Source organism: Hemiscyllium ocellatum, chromosome 50, assembly GCF_020745735.1.
Source record: "Hemiscyllium ocellatum isolate sHemOce1 chromosome 50, sHemOce1.pat.X.cur, whole genome shotgun sequence".
In the NCBI taxonomy this organism is placed as follows: Eukaryota; Metazoa; Chordata; class Chondrichthyes; order Orectolobiformes; family Hemiscylliidae; genus Hemiscyllium; species Hemiscyllium ocellatum.
The window spans coordinates 9,338,639-9,363,730 of NC_083450.1; the positions used below are offsets into that span (position 1 = coordinate 9,338,639).

The 25,092-nt window shown below is 57.0% G+C and overlaps 1 protein-coding gene across 2 annotated transcripts in view; it reads left to right on the forward strand.

The window, feature by feature from the left end:
• Positions 1 to 25,092, forward strand: part of lrrc71 (leucine rich repeat containing 71) — a 131,356-nt gene that overhangs the window by 54,550 nt on the left and 51,714 nt on the right. For both annotated transcript variants that reach the window (XM_060820745.1, XM_060820746.1), the window contains 2 exons: positions 4,934 to 5,062; positions 10,105 to 10,186. In XM_060820745.1, the coding sequence (XP_060676728.1) occupies positions 4,934 to 5,062; positions 10,105 to 10,186 (211 nt within the window). The remainder of the gene's footprint in view (positions 1 to 4,933; positions 5,063 to 10,104; positions 10,187 to 25,092) is intronic.

The following is a 25,092-nucleotide window of genomic DNA, read 5'->3' on the forward strand; positions in this document are numbered from 1 at the left end:
TCCCTGTGTGTATTATAGAGAATAGCATTCCCTGTGTGCATTGTAGAGAATTGCAATCCCTGAGGATATTATAGAGAATAGCAGTTCCTGTCTTTATTATTGAGAATAGCAGTCCCTGTGTGTATTTTAGAGAATAGCAGACCCTGTGTGTATTATAGAGAATAGCAGTCCCTATGTGTATTATAGAGAATAGCAGTCCCTGTGTGTACTGTAGAGAATAGCAGTCCCTGTGTGTATTTTAGAGAATAACAGTCCCTGTGTGTATTGTAGAGAATAGCAGTCCCTGTGTGTATTGTGGAGAATAGCAGTCACTGTGTGTATTATTGAGAATAGCAGTCCCTGTGTGTATTATCGACAACAGCAGTCCCTGTGTGTATTATTGAGAATAGCAGTCTCTGTGTGTATTGTAGAGAATAGCAGTCCCTGTGCATATTGTAGTGAATAGCAGTCCCTGTGTGTATTGTAGAGAATAGCAGTCCCTGTGTATTATGGAGAATAGCAGTCCCTGTGTATATTGTAGAGAACAGCAGTCCCTGTGTGTATTATAGAGAACAGCAGTCCCTGTGTGTATTATAGAGAATAGCAGTCCCTGTGTGTATTGTGGAGAATAGCATTCCCTGTGTGTATTATCGAGAATAGCAGTCCCTGTGTGTATTGTAGAGAATAGCAGTCCGTGTGTGTCTTATAGAGAATAGCAGTCCCTGTGTGTGTTGTAGAGAATAGCAGTCCGTGTGTGTCTTATAGAGAATAGCATTCCCTGTCTGTATTATAGAGAATAGCAGTCCCTGTGTGTATGATAGAGAACATCAGCCCCTGTGTGTATTATACAGAATAGCAGTCCCTGTGTGTATTATAGAGAATTGCAGTCACTGTGTGTACTGTAGAGAATAGCAGTCCCTGTGTGTATTTTAGAGAATAACAGTCCCTGTGTGTATTGTGGAGAATAGCAGTCACTGTGTGTATTATTGAGAATAGCAGTCCCTGTGTGTATTATTGAGAATAGCAGTCCCCTGTGTATATTATCGACAACAGCAGTCCCTGTGTGTATTGTAGAGAATAGCAGTCCCTGTGTGTATTATAGAGAATAGCAGTCCCTGTGTGTATTGTAGAGAATAGCAGTCCCTGTGTGTATTATAGAGAATAGCAGTCCCTGTGTGTATTATAGAGAATTGCAGTCACTGTGTGTATTATAGAGAATAGCAGTCCCTGTGTGTATTTTAGAGAATAGCAGACCCTGTGTGTATTGTAGAGAATAGCAGTCCCTGTGTGTATTATTGAGAATAGCAGTCCCCTGTGTATATTATCGACAACAGCAGTCACTGTGTGTATTATTGAGAATAGCAGTCCCTGTGTGTATTGTAGAGAATAGCAGTCCCTGTGCATATTGTAGTGAATAGCAGTCCCTGTGTGTATTGTAGAGAATAGCAGTCCCTGTGTATTATGGAGAATAGCAGTCCCTGTGTATATTGTAGAGAACAGCAGTCCCTGTGTGTATTATAGAGAACAGCAGTCCCTGTGTGTATTATAGAGAATAGCAGTCCCTGTGTGTATTGTGGAGAATAGCATTCCCTGTGTGTATTATCGAGAATAGCAGTCCCTGTGTGTATTGTAGAGAATAGCAGTCCGTGTGTGTCTTATAGAGAATAGCAGTCCCTGTGTGTGTTGTAGAGAATAGCAGTCCGTGTGTGTCTTATAGAGAATAGCATTCCCTGTCTGTATTATAGAGAATAGCAGTCCCTGTGTGTATGATAGAGAACATCAGCCCCTGTGTGTATTATACAGAATAGCAGTCCCTGTGTGTATTATAGAGAATTGCAGTCACTGTGTGTACTGTAGAGAATAGCAGTCCCTGTGTGTATTTTAGAGAATAACAGTCCCTGTGTGTATTGTGGAGAATAGCAGTCACTGTGTGTATTATTGAGAATAGCAGTCCCTGTGTGTATTATTGAGAATAGCAGTCCCCTGTGTATATTATCGACAACAGCAGTCCCTGTGTGTATTGTAGAGAATAGCAGTCCCTGTGTGTATTATAGAGAATAGCAGTCCCTGTGTGTATTGTAGAGAATAGCAGTCCCTGTGTGTATTATAGAGAATAGCAGTCCCTGTGTGTATTATAGAGAATTGCAGTCACTGTGTGTATTATAGAGAATAGCAGTCCCTGTGTGTATTTTAGAGAATAGCAGACCCTGTGTGTATTGTAGAGAATAGCAGTCCCTGTGTGTATTATTGAGAATAGCAGTCCCCTGTGTATATTATCGACAACAGCAGTCCCTGTGTGTATTATTGAGAATAGCAGTCCCTGTGTGTATTGTAGAGAATAGCAGTCCCTGTGCATATTGTAGTGAATAGCAGTCCCTGTGTGTATTGTAGAGAATAGCAGTCCCTGTGTATTATGGAGAATAGCAGTCCCTGTGTATATTGTAGAGAACAGCAGTCCCTGTGTGTATTTTAGAGAATAACAGTCCCTGTGTGTATTGTAGAGAATAGCAGTCCCTGTGTGTATTATTGAGAATAGCAGTCCCCTGTGTATATTATCGACAACAGCAGTCCCTGTGTGTATTATTGAGAATAGCAGTCCCTGTGTGTATTTTAGAGAATAGCAGACCCTGTGTGTATTATAGAGAATAGTAGTCCCTATGTGTATTATAGAGAATAGCAGTCCCTGTGTGTACTGTAGAGAATAGCAGTCCCTGTGTGTATTATTGAGAATAGCAGTCCCTGTGTGTATTGTAGAGAATAGCAGTCCCTGTGCATATTGTAGTGAATAGCAGTCCCTGTGTGTATTGTAGAGAATAGCAGTCCCTGTGTATTATGGAGAATAGCAGTCCCTGTGTATATTGTAGAGAACAGCAGTCCCTGTGTGTATTATAGAGAACAGCAGTCCCTGTGTGTATTATAGAGAATAGCAGTCCCTGTGTGTATTGTGGAGAATAGCATTCCCTGTGTGTATTATCGAGAATAGCAGTCCCTGTGTGTATTGTAGAGAATAGCAGTCCGTGTGTGTCTTATAGAGAATAGCAGTCCCTGTGTGTGTTGTAGAGAATAGCAGTCCGTGTGTGTCTTATAGAGAATAGCATTCCCTGTCTGTATTATAGAGAATAGCATTCCCTGTGTGTATGATAGAGAACATCAGCCCCTGTGTGTATTATACAGAATAGCAGTCCCTGTGTGTATTATAGAGAATTGCAGTCACTGTGTGTACTGTAGAGAATAGCAGTCCCTGTGTGTATTTTAGAGAATAACAGTCCCTGTGTGTATTGTAGAGAATAGCAGTCCCTGTGTGTATTGTGGAGAATAGCAGTCACTGTGTGTATTATTGAGAATAGCAGTCCCTGTGTGTATTATTGAGAATAGCAGTCCCCTGTGTATTATTGAGAATAGCAGTCCCTGTGTGTATTATTGAGAATAGCAGTCCCCTGTGTATATTATCGACAACAGCAGTCCCTGTGTGTATTGTAGAGAATAGCAGTCCCTGTGTGTATTATAGAGAATAGCAGTCCCTGTGTGTATTGTAGAGAATAGCAGTCCCTGTGTGTATTATAGAGAATAGCAGTCCCTGTGTGTATTGTAGACAACTGCAGTCCCTGTGTGTATTACAGAGAACAGCAGTCCCTGTGTGCATTATTGAGAATAGCAGTCCCTGTGTGTATTTGTGAATAGCAGTCCCTGTGTGTCTTATAGAGAATTGCAGTCACTGTGAGTATTGTAGAGAACAGCAGTCCCTGTGTGTATTGTAGAGAATAGCAGTCGCTGTGTATTATGGAGAATAGCAGTCCCTGTGTATATTGTAGAGAACAGCAGTCCCTGTGTGTATTGTAGAGAACAGCAGTCCCTGTGTGTATTGTAGAGAATAGCAGTCCCTGTGTGTATTGTGGAGAACAGCAGTCCCTGTGTGTAATTTGAAAATAGGAGTCCCTGAGTGTATTATAGAGAATAGCAGTCCCTGTGTGTATTGTGGAGAATAGCAGTCCCTGTGTGTAATTTGAAAATAGGAGTCCCTGAGTGTATTGTAGAGAACAGCAGTCGCTGTGTGTATTGTAGAGAATAGCAGTCCCTGTGTGTATTGCAGAGAACAGCAGTCGCTGTGTGTATTATAGAGAATAGCAGTCCCTGTGTGTGTTATAGAGAATTGCAGTCCCTGTGTGTATTATAGAGAATAGCAGTCCCTGTGTGTATTGTAGACAACTGCAGTCCCTGTGTGTATTACAGAGAACAGCAGTCCCTGTGTGCATTATTGAGAATAGCAGTCCCTGTGTGTATTTGTGAATAGCAGTCCCTGTGTGTCTTATAGAGAATTGCAGTCACTGTGAGTATTGTAGAGAACAGCAGTCCCTGTGTGTATTGTAGAGAATAGCAGTCGCTGTGTATTATGGAGAATAGCAGTCCCTGTGTATATTGTAGAGAACAGCAGTCCCTGTGTGTATTGTAGAGAACAGCAGTCCCTGTGTGTATTGTAGAGAACAGCAGTCCCTGTGTGTATTGTAGAGAATAGCAGTCCCTGTGTGTATTGTGGAGAACAGCAGTCCCTGTGTGTAATTTGAAAATAGGAGTCCCTGAGTGTATTATAGAGAATAGCAGTCCCTGTGTGTATTGTGGAGAATAGCAGTCCCTGTGTGTAATTGAAAATAGGAGTCCCTGAGTGTATTGTAGAGAACTGCAGTCGCTGTGTGTATTGTAGAGAATAGCAGTCCCTGTGTGTATTGCAGAGAACAGCAGTCGCTGTGTGTATTATAGAGAATAGCAGTCCCTGTGTGTGTTATAGAGAATTGCAGTCCCTGTGTGTATTATAGAGAATAGCAGTCCCTGTGTGTATTGTGGAGAATAGCAGTCCCTCCTACCCCACCGTATGTGTTGTGTAACCTGTCTCTCTGTGCCCTGCCATGTGTCCCCTCTCTCACAGCCGCTGTGTTTGTCCCTGTGTGTGTGTGTCCAGCCCAGTCTGTTTCGCCGGCCTGACTCCAAGAGTGACCGCAGCGCCAGCCAGATCGGCAGCAACACCGCCCTGGACAAGCTGGACAAGACCGGCAAAGGGACCAAGGGAACCTCCAAGAAGAAGGAGAAGGTGCGGCCCTGACTGTCCAGGTGACGTGGGTGGCCTGTCCTCTGCCCGGGCCCCTTCCCCAACTCCCGAACCGTGCTGCTGGCGTCCCCTGCTCTGGTACCCCCTTCCATCGCTCTGTGCAGTCACCCCGACCGAGTGGCGTCCACCTCTTTGGCACCCTTCTCCCGGGAATCTCCTGTCGCCACTCAGTGGCTCCCTGGCTCCGGACTCCACACGTCCATGTCCTCGAATTTTCCTCGTGACCGATTGTCCGACCTGTCCTGCTCACTGCCCTCCGGCCGTGATGAGAGATCTGTCCTTTCCCATCGCCTTTCCCCGGGACATTAACCTGAATCCTTCCGTTGAGCCGGGAACTGGCTGCGGGGGGCCTTCCCGGAGGTCCGTGCGGCACGGGAACGTCGAGCAGACTCTCGACCCGAAACCTTCACGTTCGCCTGGTCCTGAGATCAAACTCCTCCCCCCCCCCCCCGCCCATCCAAAAGACAAGTGCCCATCTGCGATCCTGCCATCTACACTGACCCCTCGATCTAAAGGAGATCATTTCCCTCTTCATGCTGCACGGCGGCTCAGTGGTTAGCACCGCTGCCTCACGGCACCAGGGACTCGGCTTCGGCCCCAGCCACAGGGCGACTGGCTGTGTGGAGTTTGCACATTCTCCCCGTGTCTGCGTGGGTTTCCTCCGGGTGCTCCCACACTCCAGGGATGGGCAGGTTAGGGTGGATGGGCCATGAGTTAGGGAGGTGTGCTCTCGTTCCCTGAGGATGATGGGAAGGGGCGAATGGGTTGGGAGGTGTTCTGTCCTTCCCTGACGATGATGGGAAGGGGTGGTTGGGTGTGCGGGTGGGGGAGGGGAGAGGTATGCTCTCGTTCCCTGAGGATGATGGGAAGGGGTGGATGGGTTGGGAGTATTCTGTCTTTCCCTGAGGATAATGGGTAAGTGTGGGGGAGGTATGCTCCCATTCCATGAGGATGATGGGAAGGGGCGGTTGGGTTGCGAGGTGTTCTGTCCTTCCCTGAGGATGATGGGAAGGGGCGGTTGGGGGTGTAGGTGGGGAAGATGTGCCCTCGTTTTCTGAGGATGATGGGAAGGAGCGGGTAAGGGTTGGGGAGGTGTGCATCGTTGCTTGAGGATGATGGGAAGGCGCGGGTGGGGGTGGGCGGTGGGGGTGGGGAGGGGAAAGGTGTGCCCTCATTCCCTGAGGATGATGTGAAGGGGCATGTGGGGGTGGGGGAGGGGAAAGGTGTGCTCTCTATCCCTGAGGATGATGGGAAGGGGCGGTTGGGTTGGGAGGTGTTCTGTCCTTCCCTGAGGATGATGGGAAGGGGCGGTTGGGGGTGAGGAAGGGGAGAGATGTGCTCTCGTTTCCTGAGGATGATGGGAAGGGGCAGGTGGGGGTGGGGGAGGGGAAAGGTGTGCTCTCGATCCCTGAGGATGATGTGAAGGGGCAGGTGGGGGTGGGGTAGGGGAAAGGTGTGCTCTCGATCCCTGAGGATGATGTGAAGGGGCAGGTGGGGGTGGGGGAGGGGAAAGGTGTGCTCTCGTTCCCTGAGGATGATGGGAAGGGGCGGTTGGGTTGGGAGGTGTTCCGTCCTTCCCTGAAGATGATGGGAAGGGTAGGTGGGGTGGGGGAGGGGAAAGGTGTGCTCTCGTTCCCTGAGGATGATGGGAAGGGGCGGTTGGGATGGGAGGTGTTCTGTCCTTCCCTGAGGATGATGGGAAGGGGCGGTTGGGTTGGGAGTATTCTGTCTTTCCCTGAGGATAATGGGTAAGTGTCGGGGGGGTGGTGTATGCTCCCGTTCCCTGAGGATGATGGGAAGGGGCAGGTGGGGTTGGGGAGGGGAGAGGTGTGCTCTCGTTCTCTGAGGATGATGGGAAGGGGCGGGTTAGGGTGGGGGAGGTGTGCTCTCAATCACTGAGGATGATGGGAAGGGACAGGTGGGGGTAGGGATGGGGGAGGGTAATGGTGTGCTCTCGCTCCCTGAGGATGATGGGAAAGGGCGGGTAGGGGTGTGGGGAGGTGTGCTCTCGATCCCTGAGGATGATGGGAAGGGGCGGGTGGGGTGGGGAGAGGTGTGCTCTCGCTCCCTGAGGATGATGGGATGGGGCGGGTGGGGGAGGGGAGAGGTGTGCTCTCGTTCACTGAGGATGATGGGAAGGGGCAGTTGGGATGGGAGGTGTTCTGTCCTTCCCTGAGGATGATGGGAAGGGGCGGTTGGGTGTGCGGGTGGGGGAGGGGAGAGGTATGCTCTCGTGCCCTGAGGATGATGGGAAGGGGCGGTTGGGATGGGAGGTGTTCTGTCCTTCCCTGAGGACGATGGGAAGGGGCGGTTGGGATGGGAGGTGTTCTGTCCTTCCCTGAGGACGATGGGAAGGGGCGGTTGGGTTGGGAGGTGTTCTGTCCTTCCCTGAGGATGATGGGAAGGGGTGGTTGGGTGTGCGGGTGGGGGAAGGGAGATGTATGCTCCCGTTCCCTGAGGATGATGGGAAGGGGCGGATGGGTTGGGAGTATTCTGTCTTTCCCTGAGGATAATGGGTAAGTGTGGGGGGGGTATGCTCCCGTTCCATGAGGATGATGGGAAGGGGCAGGTGGGGTGGGGGAGGGGAAAGGTGTGCTCTCGTTCCCTGAGGATGATGGGAAGGGGCGGTTGGGTTGGGAGGTGTTCTGTCCTGCCCTGAGGATGATGGGAAGGGGCGGTTGGGTGTGCGGGTGGGGGAGGGGAGAGGTATGCTCTCGTTCCCTGAGGATGATGGGAAGGGGCAGTTGGGTTGCGAGGTGCTCTGTCCTTCCCTGAGGATGATGTGAAGGGGCAGGTGGGAGTGGGGTAGGGGAAAGGTGTGCTCTCGATCCCTGAGGATGAAGGGAAGGGGCTGTTGAGGGTGCGGAAGGGGAAAGGTGTGCTCTCGTTCCCTGAGGATGATGGGAAGGGGCGGTTGGGTTGGGAGGTGTTCTGTCCTTCCCTGAGGATGATGGGAAGGGACGGTTGGGTGTGCGGGTGGGGGAGGGGAGAGGTATGCTCTCGTTCCCTGAGGATGATGGGAAGGAGCGGGTAAGGGTTGGGGAGGTGTGCATCGTTGCTTGAGGATGATGGGAAGGCGCGGGTGGGGGAGGGGAAAGGTGTGCCCTCGTTCCCTGAGGATGATGTGAAGGGGCATGTGGGGGTGGGGGAGGGGAAAGGTGTGCTCTCGATCCCTGAGGATGATGGGAAGGGGCGGTTGGGATGGGAGGTGTTCTGTCCTTCCCTGAGGATGATGGGAAGGGGCAGTTGGGTGTGCGGGTGGGGGAGGGGAGAGGTATGCTCTCGTTCCCTGAGGATGATGTGAAGGGGCAGGTGGGGGTGGGGGAGGGGAAAGGTGAGTTCTCGATCCCTGAGGATGATGGGAAGGGGCGGTTGGGGGTGAGGAAGGGGAGAGATGTGCTCTCGTTTCCTGAGGATGATGGGAAGGGGCAGGTGGGGGTGGTGGAGGGGAAAGGTGTGCTCTCGTTCCCTGAGGATGATGGGAAGGGGCGGATGGGTTGGGAGTATTCTGTCTTTCCCTGAGGATAATGGGTAAGTGTGGGGGGGGTATGCTCCCGTTCCATGAGGATGGTGGGAAGGGGCAGGTGGGGTGGGGGAGGGGAGAGGTATGCTCTCCTTCCCTGAGGATGATGGGAAGGGGCAGTTGGGTTGCGAGGTGCTCTGTCCTTCCCTGAGGATGATGTGAAGGGGCAGGTGGGAGTGGGGTAGGGGAAAGGTGTGCTCTCGTTCTCTGAGGATGATGGGAAGGGGCGGGTTAGGGTGGGGGAGGTGTGCTCTCAATCACTGAGGATGATGGGAAGGGACAGGTGGGGGTAGGGGTGGGGGAGGGTAATGGTGTGCTCTCGCTCCCTGAGGATGATGGGAAAGGGCGGGTAGGGGTGGGGGGAGGTGTGCTCTCGATCCCTGAGGATAATGGGAAGGGGCGGGTAGGGGTGGGGGGAGGTGTGCTCTCGCTCCCTGAGGATGATGGGAAGGGGCGGGTGGGTGGCGAGGGTACGTTGAGGTACCTGCTCAATTACAGAGTAACATTGCAAACAGGAGTGGGCCATTCGGGCCTTCCAGCCTGCTATCCCCATTTGGTCGGATTACAGCTGATCATCCAACTCAGTCACGTGATCCCTTCGTGCCCCGGAGATGTGTGTCGAGCCCTGACCGCTCTCTGTGACAGAGACCCACCCACCACCCCCCATCCTCACATACCTGCCCCTGCTCAGTCCCCACCTGGACCCCTTCAGAATGTGACCCACCCACTCCCCCGGGTTCTGGACTCTCATCTCCTTCCCTCACCCCCTCGGGTCTGACCTCCCCCAGTCATGAGGAGCATCGTTCCTGCCGTTACCGCCCCCTCTTCCCCCCCACCCCTGTTAGAATTTCTCTGACTCAGCCTAGTAAACCCAAGTGTTCCTCACCGATCCCCGGTCGGCCATGGAGCCAACCTGCCATTCCCAGAATCCAGCAGACCAAACCTTTGTTGCGCTCCCTGCTTTCTCTGGGGAAGTGGGCCTCCAGTCGCCCCACCCCGTTCCCTGCAGTGCTCCAACAAAGCTGAAAGAATAACATCTCAGAGCTCCCTCGGGGACCCTGCGGCCTTGATAACTCAATGACGGACTTCGGGAATGTCAGAGACTGAACGCCTCCATCTCTGAGGACCCAGGCCCTGTCCTGACACACACCGCTCTCACACCCTGGCTACGGTCGGTTGGGAGGAAACGCGAGCTCCGTACCTCTCTCCTCAGAAGCTGCCCGAGCTGCTGAGTTTCTCTGGCGCGTTCCGGTTTAGTTCCATCGCGACGGTGTAGGCTGCAGAGTTGAACGTGGTTCTGCCGCGCCGCTGCAAGCCTTTGCGGTAATTAGATTACTTACAGTGTGGAAACAGGCCCTTCGGCCCAACAAGTCCACACCGACCCGCCGAAGCGCAACCCACCCATACCCCTACATTTACCCCTTACCTAACACTACGGACAATTTAGCATGGCCAATTCACCTGACCCAATCAATGCTTCTCTCCCCGAACCCCTCCTCAGAGAGATCCTGTCGTTCCAGAGAAGCTACTGTCCAACACCCAGATCCAGCAGAAGAAAGACGAAGCCAGGACGGGAAGAAAAGGTCAGTTGACGTCATCCCTACCGGAGTGAATATCTCCCTATCTCCACGTGATCAATATCCCCAGTGTGATCCCTGTCTCCCCAGTGTGATCCCTGTCTCCCCAGTGTGATCCCTGTCTCCCTGTGTCCCCAGTGTGATCCCTGTCTCCCCAGTGTGATCCCTGTGTCCCCAGTGTGATCCCTGTCTCCCCAGTGTGATCCCTGTGTCCCCAGTGTGATCCCTGTCTCCCTGTGTCCCCAGTGTGATCCCTGTCTCCCTGTGTCCCCAGTGTGATGCCCGTCTCCCCAGTGTGATCCCTGTCTCCCCAGTGTGATCCCTGTGTCCCCAGTGTGATCCCTGTCTCCCTGTGTCCCCAGTGTGATCCCTATCTCCCTGTGTCCCCAGTGTGATCCCTGTCTCCCCAGTGTGATCCCTGTGTCCCCAGTGTGATCCCTGTCTCCCCAGTGTGATCCCTGTGTCCCCAGTGTGATCCCTGTCTCCCTGTGTCCCCAGTGTGATCCCCGTCTCCCTGTGTCCCCAGTGTGATCCCTGTCTCCCTGTGTCCCCAGTGTGATCCCTGTCTCCCTGTGTCCCCAGTGTGATCCCCGTCTCCCTGTGTCCCCAGTGTGATCCCCGTCTCCCTGTGTCCCCAGTGTGATCCCTGTCTCCCTGTGTCCCCAGTGTGATCCCTGTCTCCCTGTGTCTCCAGTGTGATCCCTGTCTCCCTGTGTCCCCAGAGTGATCCCTGTCTCCCTGTGTCCCCAGTGTGATCCCTGTCTCTCTGTGTCACCAGTGTGATCCCTGTCTCCCTGTGTCCCCAGTGTGAATCCTGTCTCCCTGTGTCCCCAGTGTGATCCCTGTCTCCCTGCGTCTCCAGTGTGATCCCTGTCTCCCTGTGTCCCCAGTGTGATCCCCGTCTCCCTGTGTCCCCAGTGTGATCCCCGTCTCCCTGTGTCCGCAGTGTGATCCCCGTCTCCCTGTGTCCCCAGTGTGATCCCCGTCTCCCTGTGTCCCCAGTGTGATCCCCGTCTCCCTGTGTCCCCAGTGTGATCCCTGTCTCTCTGTGTCCCCAGTGTGATCCCTGTCTCCCTGTGTCCCCAGTGTGATCCCCGTCTCTCTGTGTCCCCAGTGTGATCCCTGTCTCTCTGTGTCCCCAGTGTGATCCCTGTCTCCCTGTGTCCCCAGTGTGATCCCCGTCTCCCTGTGTCCCCAGTGTGATCCCCGTCTCCCTGTGTCTCCAGTGTGATCCCCGTCTCCCTGTGTCCCCAGTGTGATCCCCGTCTCCCTGTGTCCCCAGTGTGATCCCCGTCTCCCTGTGTCCCCAGTGTGATTCCTGTCTCCCTGTGTCCCCAGTGTGATCCCTGTCTCCCTGTGTCCCCAGTGTGATCCCTGTCTCCCTGTGTCCCCAGTGTGATCCCTGTCTCCCTGTGTCCCCAGTGTGATCCCTGCTCCCTCAGCACTGACCATCCCAGTATCTAGAAGGGGAGTAGGGATAGCCCGAGTAACTATAGGCCAGTGAGTCTGACTTCAGTGGTGGGCAAAGTCTTAGAGAGAATGGTAAGGGATAAGATTTATGAACATCTGGATAGGAATAACGTGATCAGAGATAGCCAGCATGGTTTTGTGAAGGGCAGGTCGTGCCTCACAAACCTTATTGAGTTCTTTGAGCAGGTGACTAAGGAAGTGGACGAGGGTAGATGATGTGTATATGGATTTTAGTAAGGCGTTCGATAAGGTTCCCCATGGTAGGCTAATGCTAAAACTACGGAGGTATGGCATTGAGGATACATTAGAGGTTTGGATTAGGAATTGGCTGGCTGGAAGGAGACAGAGGGTAGTAGTTGATGGATTATGTTCATCTTGGAGCGCAGTTACTAGCGGTGTACCACAAGGATCTGTTTTGGGACCATTGCTTTTTGTTATCTTTATAAATGATCTAGAGGAAGGGCTTGAAAGCTGGGTAAGCAAGTTTGCGGATGACACAAAAGTCGGTGGAGTTGTGGATAGTGAGGAAGGAAGTGGTAGGTTACAGCGGGATATAGATAAGTTGCAGAGCTGGGCAGAAATGTGGCAAATGGAATTCAATGTAGCTAAGTGTGAAGTCATTCACTTTGGTAGGAGTAACAAGATGATGGATTACTGGGCTAATGGTAGGCTACTTGGTAGTGTGGATGAGCAGAGGGATCTTGGTGTCCATGTACACAGATCTCTGAAAGTTGCCACCCAGGTAAATAGTGCTGTGAGGAAGGCATATGGTGTACTGGGCTTTATTGGTAGAGGAATTGAGTTCCAGAGTCCTGAGGTCATGTTGCAGTTGTATAAGACTCTGGTGAGGCCTCATCTGGAGTATTGTGTGCAGTTTTGGTCGCCATACTATAGGAAGGATGTGGAGGCATTGGAACGAGTGCAGAGGAGGTTTACCAGGATGTTGCCTGGAATGGTAGGAAAATCTTATGAGGAAAGGCTGAGGCACTTGGGGCTGTTCTCATTGGAGAAGAGAAGGTTTAGGGGAGATTTGATAGAGGTGTATAAGATGATTAGGGGTTTAGATAGGGTAGACACTGAGAACCTTTTACCGCTAATGGAGTCAGGTGTTACTAGGGGACACAGCTTTAAATTAAGGGGTGGTAGGTATAGGACAGATGTTAGGGGTAGATTCTTTACACAGCGGGTTGTGAGTTCATGGAATGCCCTGCCCGTATCAGTGGTGAACTCTCCTTCTTTATGGTCATTTAAGCCGGCATTGGATAGGCATATGGAAGTTATTGGGCTAGTGTAGGTTAGGTAGGATTCGGTCGGCGCAACATCGAGGGCCGAAGGGCCTGTACTGCGCTGTATCTTTCTATGTTCTATGTTCTATGTACCTGCTGCTCCCTCAGCGCTGACCATCCCAGTACCTGCTCCCTCAGCGCTGACCATCCCAGTACCTGCTGCTCCCTCAGCGCTGACCATCCCAGTACCTGCTCCCTCAGCGCTGACCATCCCAGTACCTGTTGCCCCCCTCAGCGCTGACCATCCCAGTACCTGCTCCCTCAGCGCTGACCATCCCAGTACCTGCTGCTCCCTCAGCGCTGACCATCCCAGTACCTGCTGCCCCCCTCAGCACTGACCATCCCAGTACCTGCTGCCCCCTCAGCACTGACCATCCCAGTACCTAATGCCCCCCTCAGCACTGACCATCCCAGTACCTGCTGACCCCCTCAGCACTGACCATCCCAGTACCTGCTGCACCCTCAGCAGTGACCATCCCAGTACCTGCTCCCTCAGCACTGACCATCCCAGTTCCTGCTGCACCCTCAGCGCTGACCATCCCAGTACCTGCTCCCTCAGCACTGACCATCCCAGAACCTGCTCCCTCAGCACTGACCATCCCAGTACCTGCTGCCCCCCTCAGCACTGACCATCCCAGTACCTGCTCCCTCAGCACTGACCATCCCAGTACCTGCTGCCCCCTCAGCACTGACCATCCCAGTACCTGCTGCCCCCCTCAGCACTGACCATCCCAGTACCTGCTCCCTCAGCACTGACCATCCCAGTTCCTGCTCCCTCAGCACTGACCATCCCAGCACCTGCTCCCTCAGCACTGACCATCCCAGTACCTGCTCCCTCAGCGCTGACCATCCCAGTACCTGCTCCCTCAGCGCTGACCATCCCAGGACCTGCTGCTCCCTCAGCACTGACCATCCCAGTACCTGCTCCCTCAGCGCTGACCATCCCAGTACCTGCTGCTCCCTCAGTGCTGACCATCCCAGTACCTGCCCCTCAGCACTGACCATCCCAGTACCTGCTCCCTCAGCACTGACCATCCCAGTACCTGCCCCCTCAGCGCTGACCATCCCAGTTCCTGCTCCCTCAGCACTGACCATCCCAGTACCTGCTCCCTCAGCACTGACCATCCCAGTACCTGCCCCCTCAGCGCTGACCATCCCAGTACCTGCTCCCTCAGCGCTGACCATCCCAGTTCCTGCTCCCTCAGCGCTGACCATCCCAGTACCTGCTCCCTCAGCCCTGACCATCCCAGTACCTGCTCCCTCAGCACTGACCATCCCAGTACCTGCTGCTCCCTCAGCACTGACCATCCCAGTACCTGCCCCCTCAGCACTGACCATCCCAGTACCTGCTCCCTCAGCGCTGACCATCCCAGTACCTGCTGCCCCCCTCAGCGCTGACCATCCCAGTACCTGCTCCCTCAGCGCTGACCATCCCAGTACCTGCTGCCCCCCTCAGCGCTGACCATCCCAGTACCTGCTCCCTCAGCACTGACCATCCCAGTACCTGCTGCCCCCCTCAGCACTGACCATCCCAGTACCTGCTCCCTCAGCACTGACCATCCCAGTCCCTGCTCCCTCAGCACTGACCATCCCAGTACCTGCTGCCCCCCTCAGCACTGACCATCCCAGTACCTGCTGCCCCCCTCAGCACTGCCCATCCCAGTACCTGCTGCCGCCCTCAGCACTGACCATCCCAGTACCTGCTCCCTCAGCACTGACCATCCCAGTACCTGCTCCCTCAGCACTGACCATCCCAGTACCTGACCCCTCAGCGCGGACCATCCCAGTCCCTGCTCCCTCAGCGCTGACCATCCCAGTACCTGCTCCCTCAGCACTGACCATCCCAGTTCCTGCTCCCTCAGCGCTGACCATCCCAGTACCTGCTGCCTCAGCACTGACCATCCCAGTACCTGCTGCCCCCCTCAGCACTGACCATCCCAGTACCTGCTCCCTCAGCACTGACCATCCCAGTACCTGCTCCCTCAGCACTGACCATCCCAGTTCCTGCTCCCTCAGCACTGACCATCCCAGTACCTGCTGCTCCCCCAGCACTGACCATCCCAGTCCCTGCTCCCTCAGCGCTGACCATCCCAGTCCCTGCTCCCTCAGCGCTGACCATCCCAGTACCTGCTGCCTCAGCACTGACCATCCCAGTACCTGCTGCCCCCCTCAGCACTGACCATCCCAGTACCTGCTCCCTCAGCACTGACCATCCCAGTACCTGCTCCCTCAGCGCTGACCATCCCAGTACCTGCTGCCCCCTCAGCGCTCACCATCCCAGTTCCTGCTGCCCCCTCAGCGCTGACCATCCCAGTACCTGCTCCCTCAGCACTGACCATCCCAGTACCTGCTGCTCCCTCAGCACTGACCATCCCAGTACCTGCTGCCCCCCTCAGCGCTGACCATCCCAGTACCTGCTGCTCCCTCAGCACTGACCATCCCAGTACCTGCTCACTCAGCACTGACCATCCCAGTACCTGCTCCCTCAGCACTGACCATCCCAGTACCTGCTGCTCCCTCAGCGCTGACCATCCCAGTACCTGCTCCCTCAGCACTGACCATCCCAGTACCTGCTGCTCCTCAGCACTGACCATCCCAGTACCTGCTCCCTCAGCACTGACCATCCCAGTACCTGCTCCCTCAGCACTGACCATCCCAGTACCTGCTCCCTCAGCGCTGACCATCCCAGTACCTGCTCCCTCAGCACTGACCATCCAAGCACCTGCTGCCCCCTCAGCGCTGACCATCCCAGTACCTGCTCCCTCAGCACTGACCATCCCAGTACCTGGTGCCCCCTCAGCACTGACCATCCCAGTACCTGCTCACTCAGCACTGACCATCCCAGTACCTGCTCCCTCAGCACTGACCATCCCAGTACCTGCTGCTCCCTCAGCGCTGACCATCCCAGTACCTGCTGCCCCCCTCAGCACTGACCATCCCAGTACCTGCTCCCTCAGCACTGACCATCCCAGTACCTGCTGCTCCCTCAGCACTGACCATCCCAGTACCTGCTGCCCCCCTCAGCACTGACCATCCCAGTACCTGCTCCCTCAGCACTGACCATCCCAGTACCTGCTGCTCCCTCAGCGCTGACCATCCCAGTACCTGCTCCCTCAGCACTGACCATCCCAGTACCTGCTGCTCCTTAGCACTGACCATCCCAGTACCTGCTCCCTCAGCACTGACCATCCCAGTACCTGCTCCCTCAGCACTGACCATCCCAGTACCTGCCCCCTCAGCACTGACTATCCCAGTACCTGCTCCCTCAGCGCTGACCATCCCAGTACCTGCTGCTCCCTCAGCACTGACCATCCCAGTACCTGCTCCCTCAGCGCTGACCATCCCAGTACCTGCTGCTCCCTCAGCGCTGACCATCCCAGTACCTGCTCCCTCAGCACTGACCATCCCAGCACCTGCTGCCCCCTCAGCGCTGACCATCCCAGTACCTGCTCCCTCAGCGCTCACCATCCCAGTACCTGCTCCCTCAGCGCTGACCATCCCAGTACCTGCTCCCTCAGCACTGACCATCCCAGCACCTGCTGCCCCCTCAGCGCTGACCATCCCAGTACCTGCTCCCTCAGCACTGACCATCCCAGTACCTGGTGCCCCCTCAGCACTGACCATCCCAGTACCTGCTCCCTCAGCACTGACCATCCCAGTACCTGCTCCCTCAGCGCTGACCATCCCAGTTCCTGCTCCCTCAGCGCTGACCATCCCAGTACCTGCCCCCTCAGGGCTGACCATCCCAGTACCTGCCCCCTCAGCACTGACCATCCCAGTACCTGCTGCTCCCTCAGCACTGACCATCCCAGTACCTGGTGCCCCCTCAGCGCTGACCATCCCAGTACCTGCTCCCTCAGCACTGACCATCCCAGTTCCTGCTGCTCCCTCAGCCCTGACCATCCCAGTACCTGCTTCCTCAGCACTGACCATCCCAGTACCTGCTGCCCCCCTCAGCGCTGACCATCCCAGTACCTGCTCCCTCAGCACTGACCATCCCAGTACCTGCTTCCTCAGCACTGACCATCCCAGTACCTGCTGCCCCCCTCAGCGCTGACCATCCCAGTACCTGCTTCCTCAGCACTGACCATCCCAGTACCTGCTGCTCCCTCAGCACTGACCATCCCAGTACCTGCTCCCTCAGCACTGACCATCCCAGTAACTGCTGCTCCCTCAGCACTGACCATCCCAGTAGCTGCTTCCTCAGCACTGACCATCCCAGTACCTGCTGCCCCCCTCAGCACTGACCATCCCAGTACCTGCTCCCTCAGCACTGACCATCCCAGTACCTGCTTCCTCAGCACTGACCATCCCAGTACCTGCTGCTCCCTCAGCACTGACCATCCCAGTACCTGCTCCCTCAGCACTGACCATCCCAGTACCTGCCCCCTCAGCACTGACCATCCCAGTACCTGCCCCCCTCAGCACTGACCATCCCAGTACCTGCTTCCTCAGCACTGACCATCCCAGTACCTGCTGCTCCCTCAGCACTGACCATCCCAGTACCAGCCCCCTCAGCACTGACCATCCCAGTACCTGCTGCCCCCCTCAGCGCTGACTATCCCAGTACCTGCTGCCCCCCTCAGCACTGACCATCCCAGTACCTGCTGCTCCCTCAGCGCTGACCATCCCAGTACCTGCCCCCTCAGCGCTGACCATCCCAGTACCTGCTGCCCCCTCAGCACTGACCATCCCAGTACCTGCTCCCTCAGCACTGACCATCCCAGTACCTGCTCCCTCAGCACTGACCATCCCAGTACCTGCTGCCCCCACAGCACTGACCATCCCAGTACCTGCTGCTCCCTCAGCACTGACCATCCCAGTACCTGCTGCTCCTCAGCACTGACCATCCCAGTACCTGCTCCCTCAGCACTGACCATCCCAGTACCTGCTCCCTCAGCGCTGACCATCCCAGTACCTGCTCCCTCAGCGCTGACCATCCCAGTACCTGCCCCCTCAGCACTGACCATCCCAGTACCTGCTCCCTCAGCACTGACCATCCCAGTACCTGCTGCCCCCCTCAGCACTGACCATCCCAGTACCTAATGCCCCCCTCAGCACTGACCATCCCAGTACCTGCTGACCCCCTCAGCACTGACCATCCCAGTACCTGCTGCTCCCTCAGCAGTGACCATCCCAGTACCTGCTCCCTCAGCACTGACCATCCCAGTTCCTGCTGCACCCTCAGCGCTGACCATCCCAGTACCTGCTCCCTCAGCACTGACCATCCCAGAACCTGCTCCCTCAGCACTGACCATCCCAGTACCTGCTGCCCCCCTCAGCACTGACCATCCCAGTACCTGCTCCCTCAGCACTGACCATCCCAGTACCTGCTGCCCCCTCAGCACTGACCATCCCAGTACCTGCTGCCCCCCTCAGCACTGACCATCCCAGTACCTGCTCCCTCAGCACTGACCATCCCAGTTCCTGCTCCCTCAGCACTGACCATCCCAGCACCTGCTCCCTCAGCACTGACCATCCCAGTACCTGCTCCCTCAGCGCTGACCATCCCAGTACCTGCTCCCTCAGCGCTGACCATCCCAGTACCTGCTGCTCCCTCAGCACTGACCATCCCAGTACCTGCTCCCTCAGCGCTGACCATCCCAGTACCTGCTGCTCCCTCAGCACTGACCATCCCAGTACCTGCTCCCTCAGCACTGACCATCCCAGTACCTGCTGCTCCCTCAGCACTGACCATCCCAGTACCTGCCCCCCTCAGCACTGACCATCCCAGTACCTGCTTCCTCAGCACTGACCATCCCAGTACCTGCTGCTCCCTCAGCACTGACCATCCCAGTACCAGCCCCCTCAGCACTGACCATCCCAGTACCAGCCCCCTCAGCACTGACCATCCCAGTACCTGCTGCCCCTCTCAGCGCTGACTATCCCAGTACCTGCTGCCCCCCTCAGCACTGACCATCCCAGTACCTGCTGCTCCCTCAGCGCTGACCATCCCAGTACCCTGCCCCCTCAGCGCTGACCATCCCAGTACCTGCTGCCCCCTCAGCACTGACCATCCCAGTACCTGCTCCCTCAGCCCTGACCATCCCAGTACCTGCTCCCTCAGCACTGACCATCCCAGTACCTGCTGCCCCCACAGCACTGACCATCCCAGTACCTGCTGCTCCCTCAGCACTGACCATCCCAGTACCTGCTGCTCCCTCAGCACTGACCATCCCAGTACCTGCTCCCTCAGCACTGACCATCCCAGTACCTGCTCCCTCAGCGCTGACCATCCCAGTACCTGCTCCCTCAGCGCTGACCATCCCAGTACCTGCCCCCTCAGCACTGACCATCCCAGTACCTGCTCCCTCAGCACTGACCATCCCAGTACCTGCTGCCCCCCTCAGCACTGACCATCCCAGTACCTAATGCCCCCCTCAGCACTGACCATCCCAGTACCTGCTGACCCCCTCAGCACTGACCATCCCAGTACCTGCTGCTCCCTCAGCAGTGACCATCCCAGTACCTGCTCCCTCAGCACTGACCATCCCAGTTCCTGCTGCACCCTCAGCGCTGACCATCCCAGTACCTGCTCCCTCAGCACTGACCATCCCAGAACCTGCTCCCTCAGCACTGACCATCCCAGTACCTGCTGCCCCCCTCAGCACTGACCATCCCAGTACCTGCTCCCTCAGCACTGACCATCCCAGTACCTGCTGCCCCCTCAGCACTGACCATCCCAGTACCTGCTGCCCCCCTCAGCACTGACCATCCCAGTACCTGCTCCCTCAGCACTGACCATCCCAGTTCCTGCTCCCTCAGCACTGACCATCCCAGCACCTGCTCCCTCAGCACTGACCATCCCAGTACCTGCTCCCTCAGCGCTGACCATCCCAGTACCTGCTCCCTCAGCGCTGACCATCCCAGTACCTGCTGCTCCCTCAGCACTGACCATCCCAGTACCTGCTCCCTCAGCGCTGACCATCCCAGTACCTGCTGCTCCCTCAGTGCTGACCATCCCAGTACCTGCCCCTCAGCACTGACCATCCCAGTACCTGCTCCCTCAGCACTGACCATCCCAGTACCTGCCCCCTCAGCGCTGACCATCCCAGTACCTGCTCCCTCAGCACTGACCATCCCAGTACCTGCTCCCTCAGCACTGACCATCCCAGTACCTGCCCCCTCAGCGCTGACCATCCCAGTACCTGCTCCCTCAGCGCTGACCATCCCAGTACCTGCTCCCTCAGCGCTGACCATCCCAGTACCTGCTCCCTCAGCCCTGACCATCCCAGTACCTGCTCCCTCAGCACTGACCATCCCAGTACCTGCTGCTCCCTCAGCACTGACCATCCCAGTACCTGCCCCCTCAGCACTGACCATCCCAGTACCTGCCCCCTCAGCGCTGACCATCCCAGTACCTGCTCCCTCAGCGCTGACCATCCCAGTACCTGCTGCCCCCCTCAGCGCTGACCATCCCAGTACCTGCTCCCTCAGCGCTGACCATCCCAGTACCTGCTGCCCCCTCAGCGCTGACCATCCCAGTACCTGCTCCCTCAGCACTGACCATCCCAGTACCTGCTGCCCCCTCAGCACTGACCATCCCAGTACCTGCTCCCTCAGCACTGACCATCCCAGTCCCTGCTCCCTCAGCACTGACCATCCCAGTACCTGCTGCCCCCCTCAGCACTGACCATCCCAGTACCTGCTGCCCCCCTCAGCACTGACCATCCCAGTACCTGACCCCTCAGCGCTGACCATCCCAGTACCTGCTCCCTCAGCGCTGACCATCCCAGTACCTGCTCCCTCAGCACTGACCATCCCAGTACCTGCTGCCCCCCTCAGCACTGACCATCCCAGTACCTGCTCCCTCAGCACTGACCATCCCAGTACCTGCTCCCTCAGCACTGACCATCCCAGTTCCTGCTCCCTCAGCACTGACCATCCCAGTACCTGCTGCTCCCACAGCACTGACCATCCCAGTCCCTGCTCCCTCAGCGCTGACCATCCCAGTCCCTGCTCCCTCAGCGCTGACCATCCCAGTACCTGCTGCCTCAGCACTGACCATCCCAGTACCTGCTGCCCCCCTCAGCACTGACCATCCCAGTACCTGCTCCCTCAGCACTGACCATCCCAGTACCTGCTCCCTCAGCGCTGACCATCCCAGTACCTGCTGCCCCCTCAGCGCTCACCATCCCAGTTCCTGCTGCCCCCTCAGCGCTGACCATCCCAGTACCTGCTCCCTCAGCACTGACCATCCCAGTACCTGCTGCTCCCTCAGCACTGACCATCCCAGTACCTGCTGCCCCCCTCAGCGCTGACCATCCCAGTACCTGCTGCTCCCTCAGCACTGACCATCCCAGTACCTGCTCACTCAGCACTGACCATCCCAGTACCTGCTCCCTCAGCACTGACCATCCCAGTACCTGCTGCTCCCTCAGCGCTGACCATCCCAGTACCTGCTGCCCCCCTCAGCACTGACCATCCCAGTACCTGCTCCCTCAGCACTGACCATCCCAGTACCTGCTGCCCCCCTCAGCACTGACCATCCCAGTACCTGCTCCCTCAGCACTGACCATCCCAGTACCTGCTGCTCCCTCAGCGCTGACCATCCCAGTACCTGCTCCCTCAGCACTGACCATCCCAGTACCTGCTGCTCCTCAGCACTGACCATCCCAGTACCTGCTCCCTCAGCACTGACCATCCCAGTACCTGCTCCCTCAGCACTGACCATCCCAGTACCTGCCCCCTCAGCACTGACTGTCCCAGTACCTGCTCCCTCAGCGCTGACCATCCCAGTACCTGCTGCTCCCTCAGCACTGACCATCCCAGTACCTGCTCCCTCAGCGCTGACCATCCCAGTACCTGCTGCTCCCTCAGCGCTGACCATCCCAGTACCTGCTCCCTCAGCACTGACCATCCCAGCACCTGCTGCGCCCTCAGCGCTGACCATCCCAGTACCTGCTCCCTCAGCGCTGACCATCCCAGTACCTGCTCCCTCAGCACTGACCATCCAAGCACCTGCTGCCCCCTCAGCGCTGACCATCCCAGTACCTGCTCCCTCAGCACTGACCATCCCAGTACCTGGTGCCCCCTCAGCACTGACCATCCCAGTACCTGCTGCCCCCCTCAGCGCTGACCATCCCAGTACCTGCTGCTCCCTCAGCACTGACCATCCCAGTACCTGCTCCCTCAGCACTGACCATCCCAGTACCTGCTCCCTCAGCACTGACCATCCCAGTACCTGCTGCTCCCTCAGCGCTGACCATCCCAGTACCTGCTGCCCCCCTCAGCACTGACCATCCCAGTACCTGCTCCCTCAGCACTGACCATCCCAGTACCTGCTGCTCCCTCAGCACTGACCATCCCAGTACCTGCTGCCCCCTCAGCACTGACCATCCCAGTACCTGCTCCCTCAGCACTGACCATCCCAGTACCTGCTGCTCCCTCAGCGCTGACCATCCCAGTACCTGCTCCCTCAGCACTGACCATCCCAGTACCTGCTGCTCCTCAGCACTGACCATCCCAGTACCTGCTCCCTCAGCACTGACCATCCCAGTACCTGCTCCCTCAGCACTGACCATCCCAGTACCTGCCCCCTCAGCACTGACTATCCCAGTACCTGCTCCCTCAGCGCTGACCATCCCAGTACCTGCTGCTCCCTCAGCACTGACCATCCCAGTACCTGCTCCCTCAGCGCTGACCATCCCAGTACCTGCTGCTCCCTCAGCGCTGACCATCCCAGTACCTGCTCCCTCAGCACTGACCATCCCAGCACCTGCTGCCCCCTCAGCGCTGACCATCCCAGTACCTGCTCCCTCAGCGCTGACCATCCCAGTACCTGCTCCCTCAGCGCTGACCATCCCAGTACCTGCTCCCTCAGCACTGACCATCCCAGCACCTGCTGCCCCCTCAGCGCTGACCATCCCATTACCTGCTCCCTCAGCACTGACCATCCCAGCACCTGCTGCCCCCTCAGCGCTGACCATCCCAGTACCTGCTCCCTCAGCACTGACCATCCCAGTACCTGGTGCCCCCTCAGCACTGACCATCCCAGTACCTGCTCCCTCAGCACTGACCATCCCAGTACCTGCTCCCTCAGCGCTGACCATCCCAGTTCCTGCTCCCTCAGCGCTGACCATCCCAGTACCTGCCCCCTCAGCGCTGACCATCCCAGTACCTGCCCCCTCAGCACTGACCATCCCAGTACCTGCTGCTCCCTCAGCACTGACCATCCCAGTACCTGGTGCCCCCTCAGCGCTGACCATCCCAGTACCTGCTCCCACAGCACTGACCATCCCAGTTCCTGCTGCTCCCTCAGCCCTGACCATCCCAGTACCTGCTTCCTCAGCACTGACCATCCCAGTACCTGCTGCCCCCCTCAGCGCTGACCATCCCAGTACCTGCTCCCTCAGCACTGACCATCCCAGTACCTGCTTCCTCAGCACTGACCATCCCAGTACCTGCTGCCCCCCTCAGCGCTGACCATCCCAGTACCTGCTTCCTCAGCACTGACCATCCCAGTACCTGCTGCTCCCTCAGCACTGACCATCCCAGTACCTGCTCCCTCAGCACTGACCATCCCAGTACCTGCTGCTCCCTCAGCACTGACCATCCCAGTACCTGCTTCCTCAGCACTGACCATCCCAGTACCTGCTGCCCCCCTCAGCACTGACCATCCCAGTACCTGCTCCCTCAGCACTGACCATCCCAGTACCTGCTTCCTCAGCACTGACCATCCCAGTACCTGCTGCTCCCTCAGCACTGACCATCCCAGTACCTGCTCCCTCAGCACTGACCATCCCAGTACCTGCCCCCTCAGCACTGACCATCCCAGTACCTGCCCCCCTCAGCACTGACCATCCCAGTACCTGCTTCCTCAGCACTGACCATCCCAGTACCTGCTGCTCCCTCAGCACTGACCATCCCAGTACCAGCCCCCTCAGCACTGACCATCCCAGTACCAGCCCCCTCAGCACTGACCATCCCAGTACCTGCTGCCCCCCTCAGCGCTGACTATCCCAGTACCTGCTGCCCCCCTCAGCACTGACCATCCCAGTACCTGCTCCCTCAGCACTGACCATCCCAGTACCTGCTGCTCCCTCAGCGCTGACCATCCCAGTACCCTGCCCCCTCAGCGCTGACCATCCCAGTACCTGCTGCCCCTCAGCACTGACCATCCCAGTACCTGCTCCCTCAGCCCTGACCATCCCAGTACCTGCTCCCTCAGCACTGACCATCCCAGTACCTGCTGCCCCCACAGCACTGACCATCCCAGTACCTGCTGCTCCCTCAGCACTGACCATCCCAGTACCTGCTGCTCCCTCAGCACTGACCATCCCAGTACCTGCTCCCTCAGCACTGACCATCCCAGTACCTGCTCCCTCAGCGCTGACCATCCCAGTACCTGCTCCCTCAGCGCTGACCATCCCAGTACCTGCCCCCTCAGCGCTGACCATCCCAGTACCTGCTCCCTCAGCACTGACCATCCCAGTACCTGCTCCCTCAGCGCTGACCATCCCAGTACCTGCCCCCTCAGCGCTGACCATCCCAGTACCTGCTCCCTCAGCACTGACCATCCCAGTACCTGCCCCCTCAGCGCTGACCATCCCAGTACCTGCTCCCTCAGCACTGACCATCCCAGTACCTGCTCCCTCAGCACTGACCATCCCAGTACCTGCCCCCTCAGCGCTGACCATCCCAGTCCCTGCTCCCTCAGCGCTGACCATCCCAGTACCTGCTCCCTCAGCACTGACCATCCCAGTACCTGCTGCTCCCTCAGCGCTGACCATCCCAGTCACTGCTCCCTCAGCACTGACCATCCCAGTACCTGCTCCCTCAGCGCTGACCATCCCAGTACCTGCTGCCTCAGCACTGACCATCCCAGTACCTGCTGCCCCCCTCAGCACTGACCATCCCAGTACCTGCTCCCTCAGCACTGACCATCCCAGTACCTGCTGCTCCCTCAGCACTGACCATCCCAGTACCTGCTCCCTCAGCACTGACCATCCCAGTACCTGCTACTCCCTCAGCACTGACCATCCCAGTACCTGCTGCCCCCCTCAGCGCTGACCATCCCAGTACCTGCTGCTCCCTCAGCACTGACCATCCCAGTACCTGCTGCTCCCTCAGCACTGACCATCCCAGTACCTGCTGCTCCCTCAGCACTGACCATCCCAGTACCTGCTCCCTCAGCGCTGACCATCCCAGTACCTG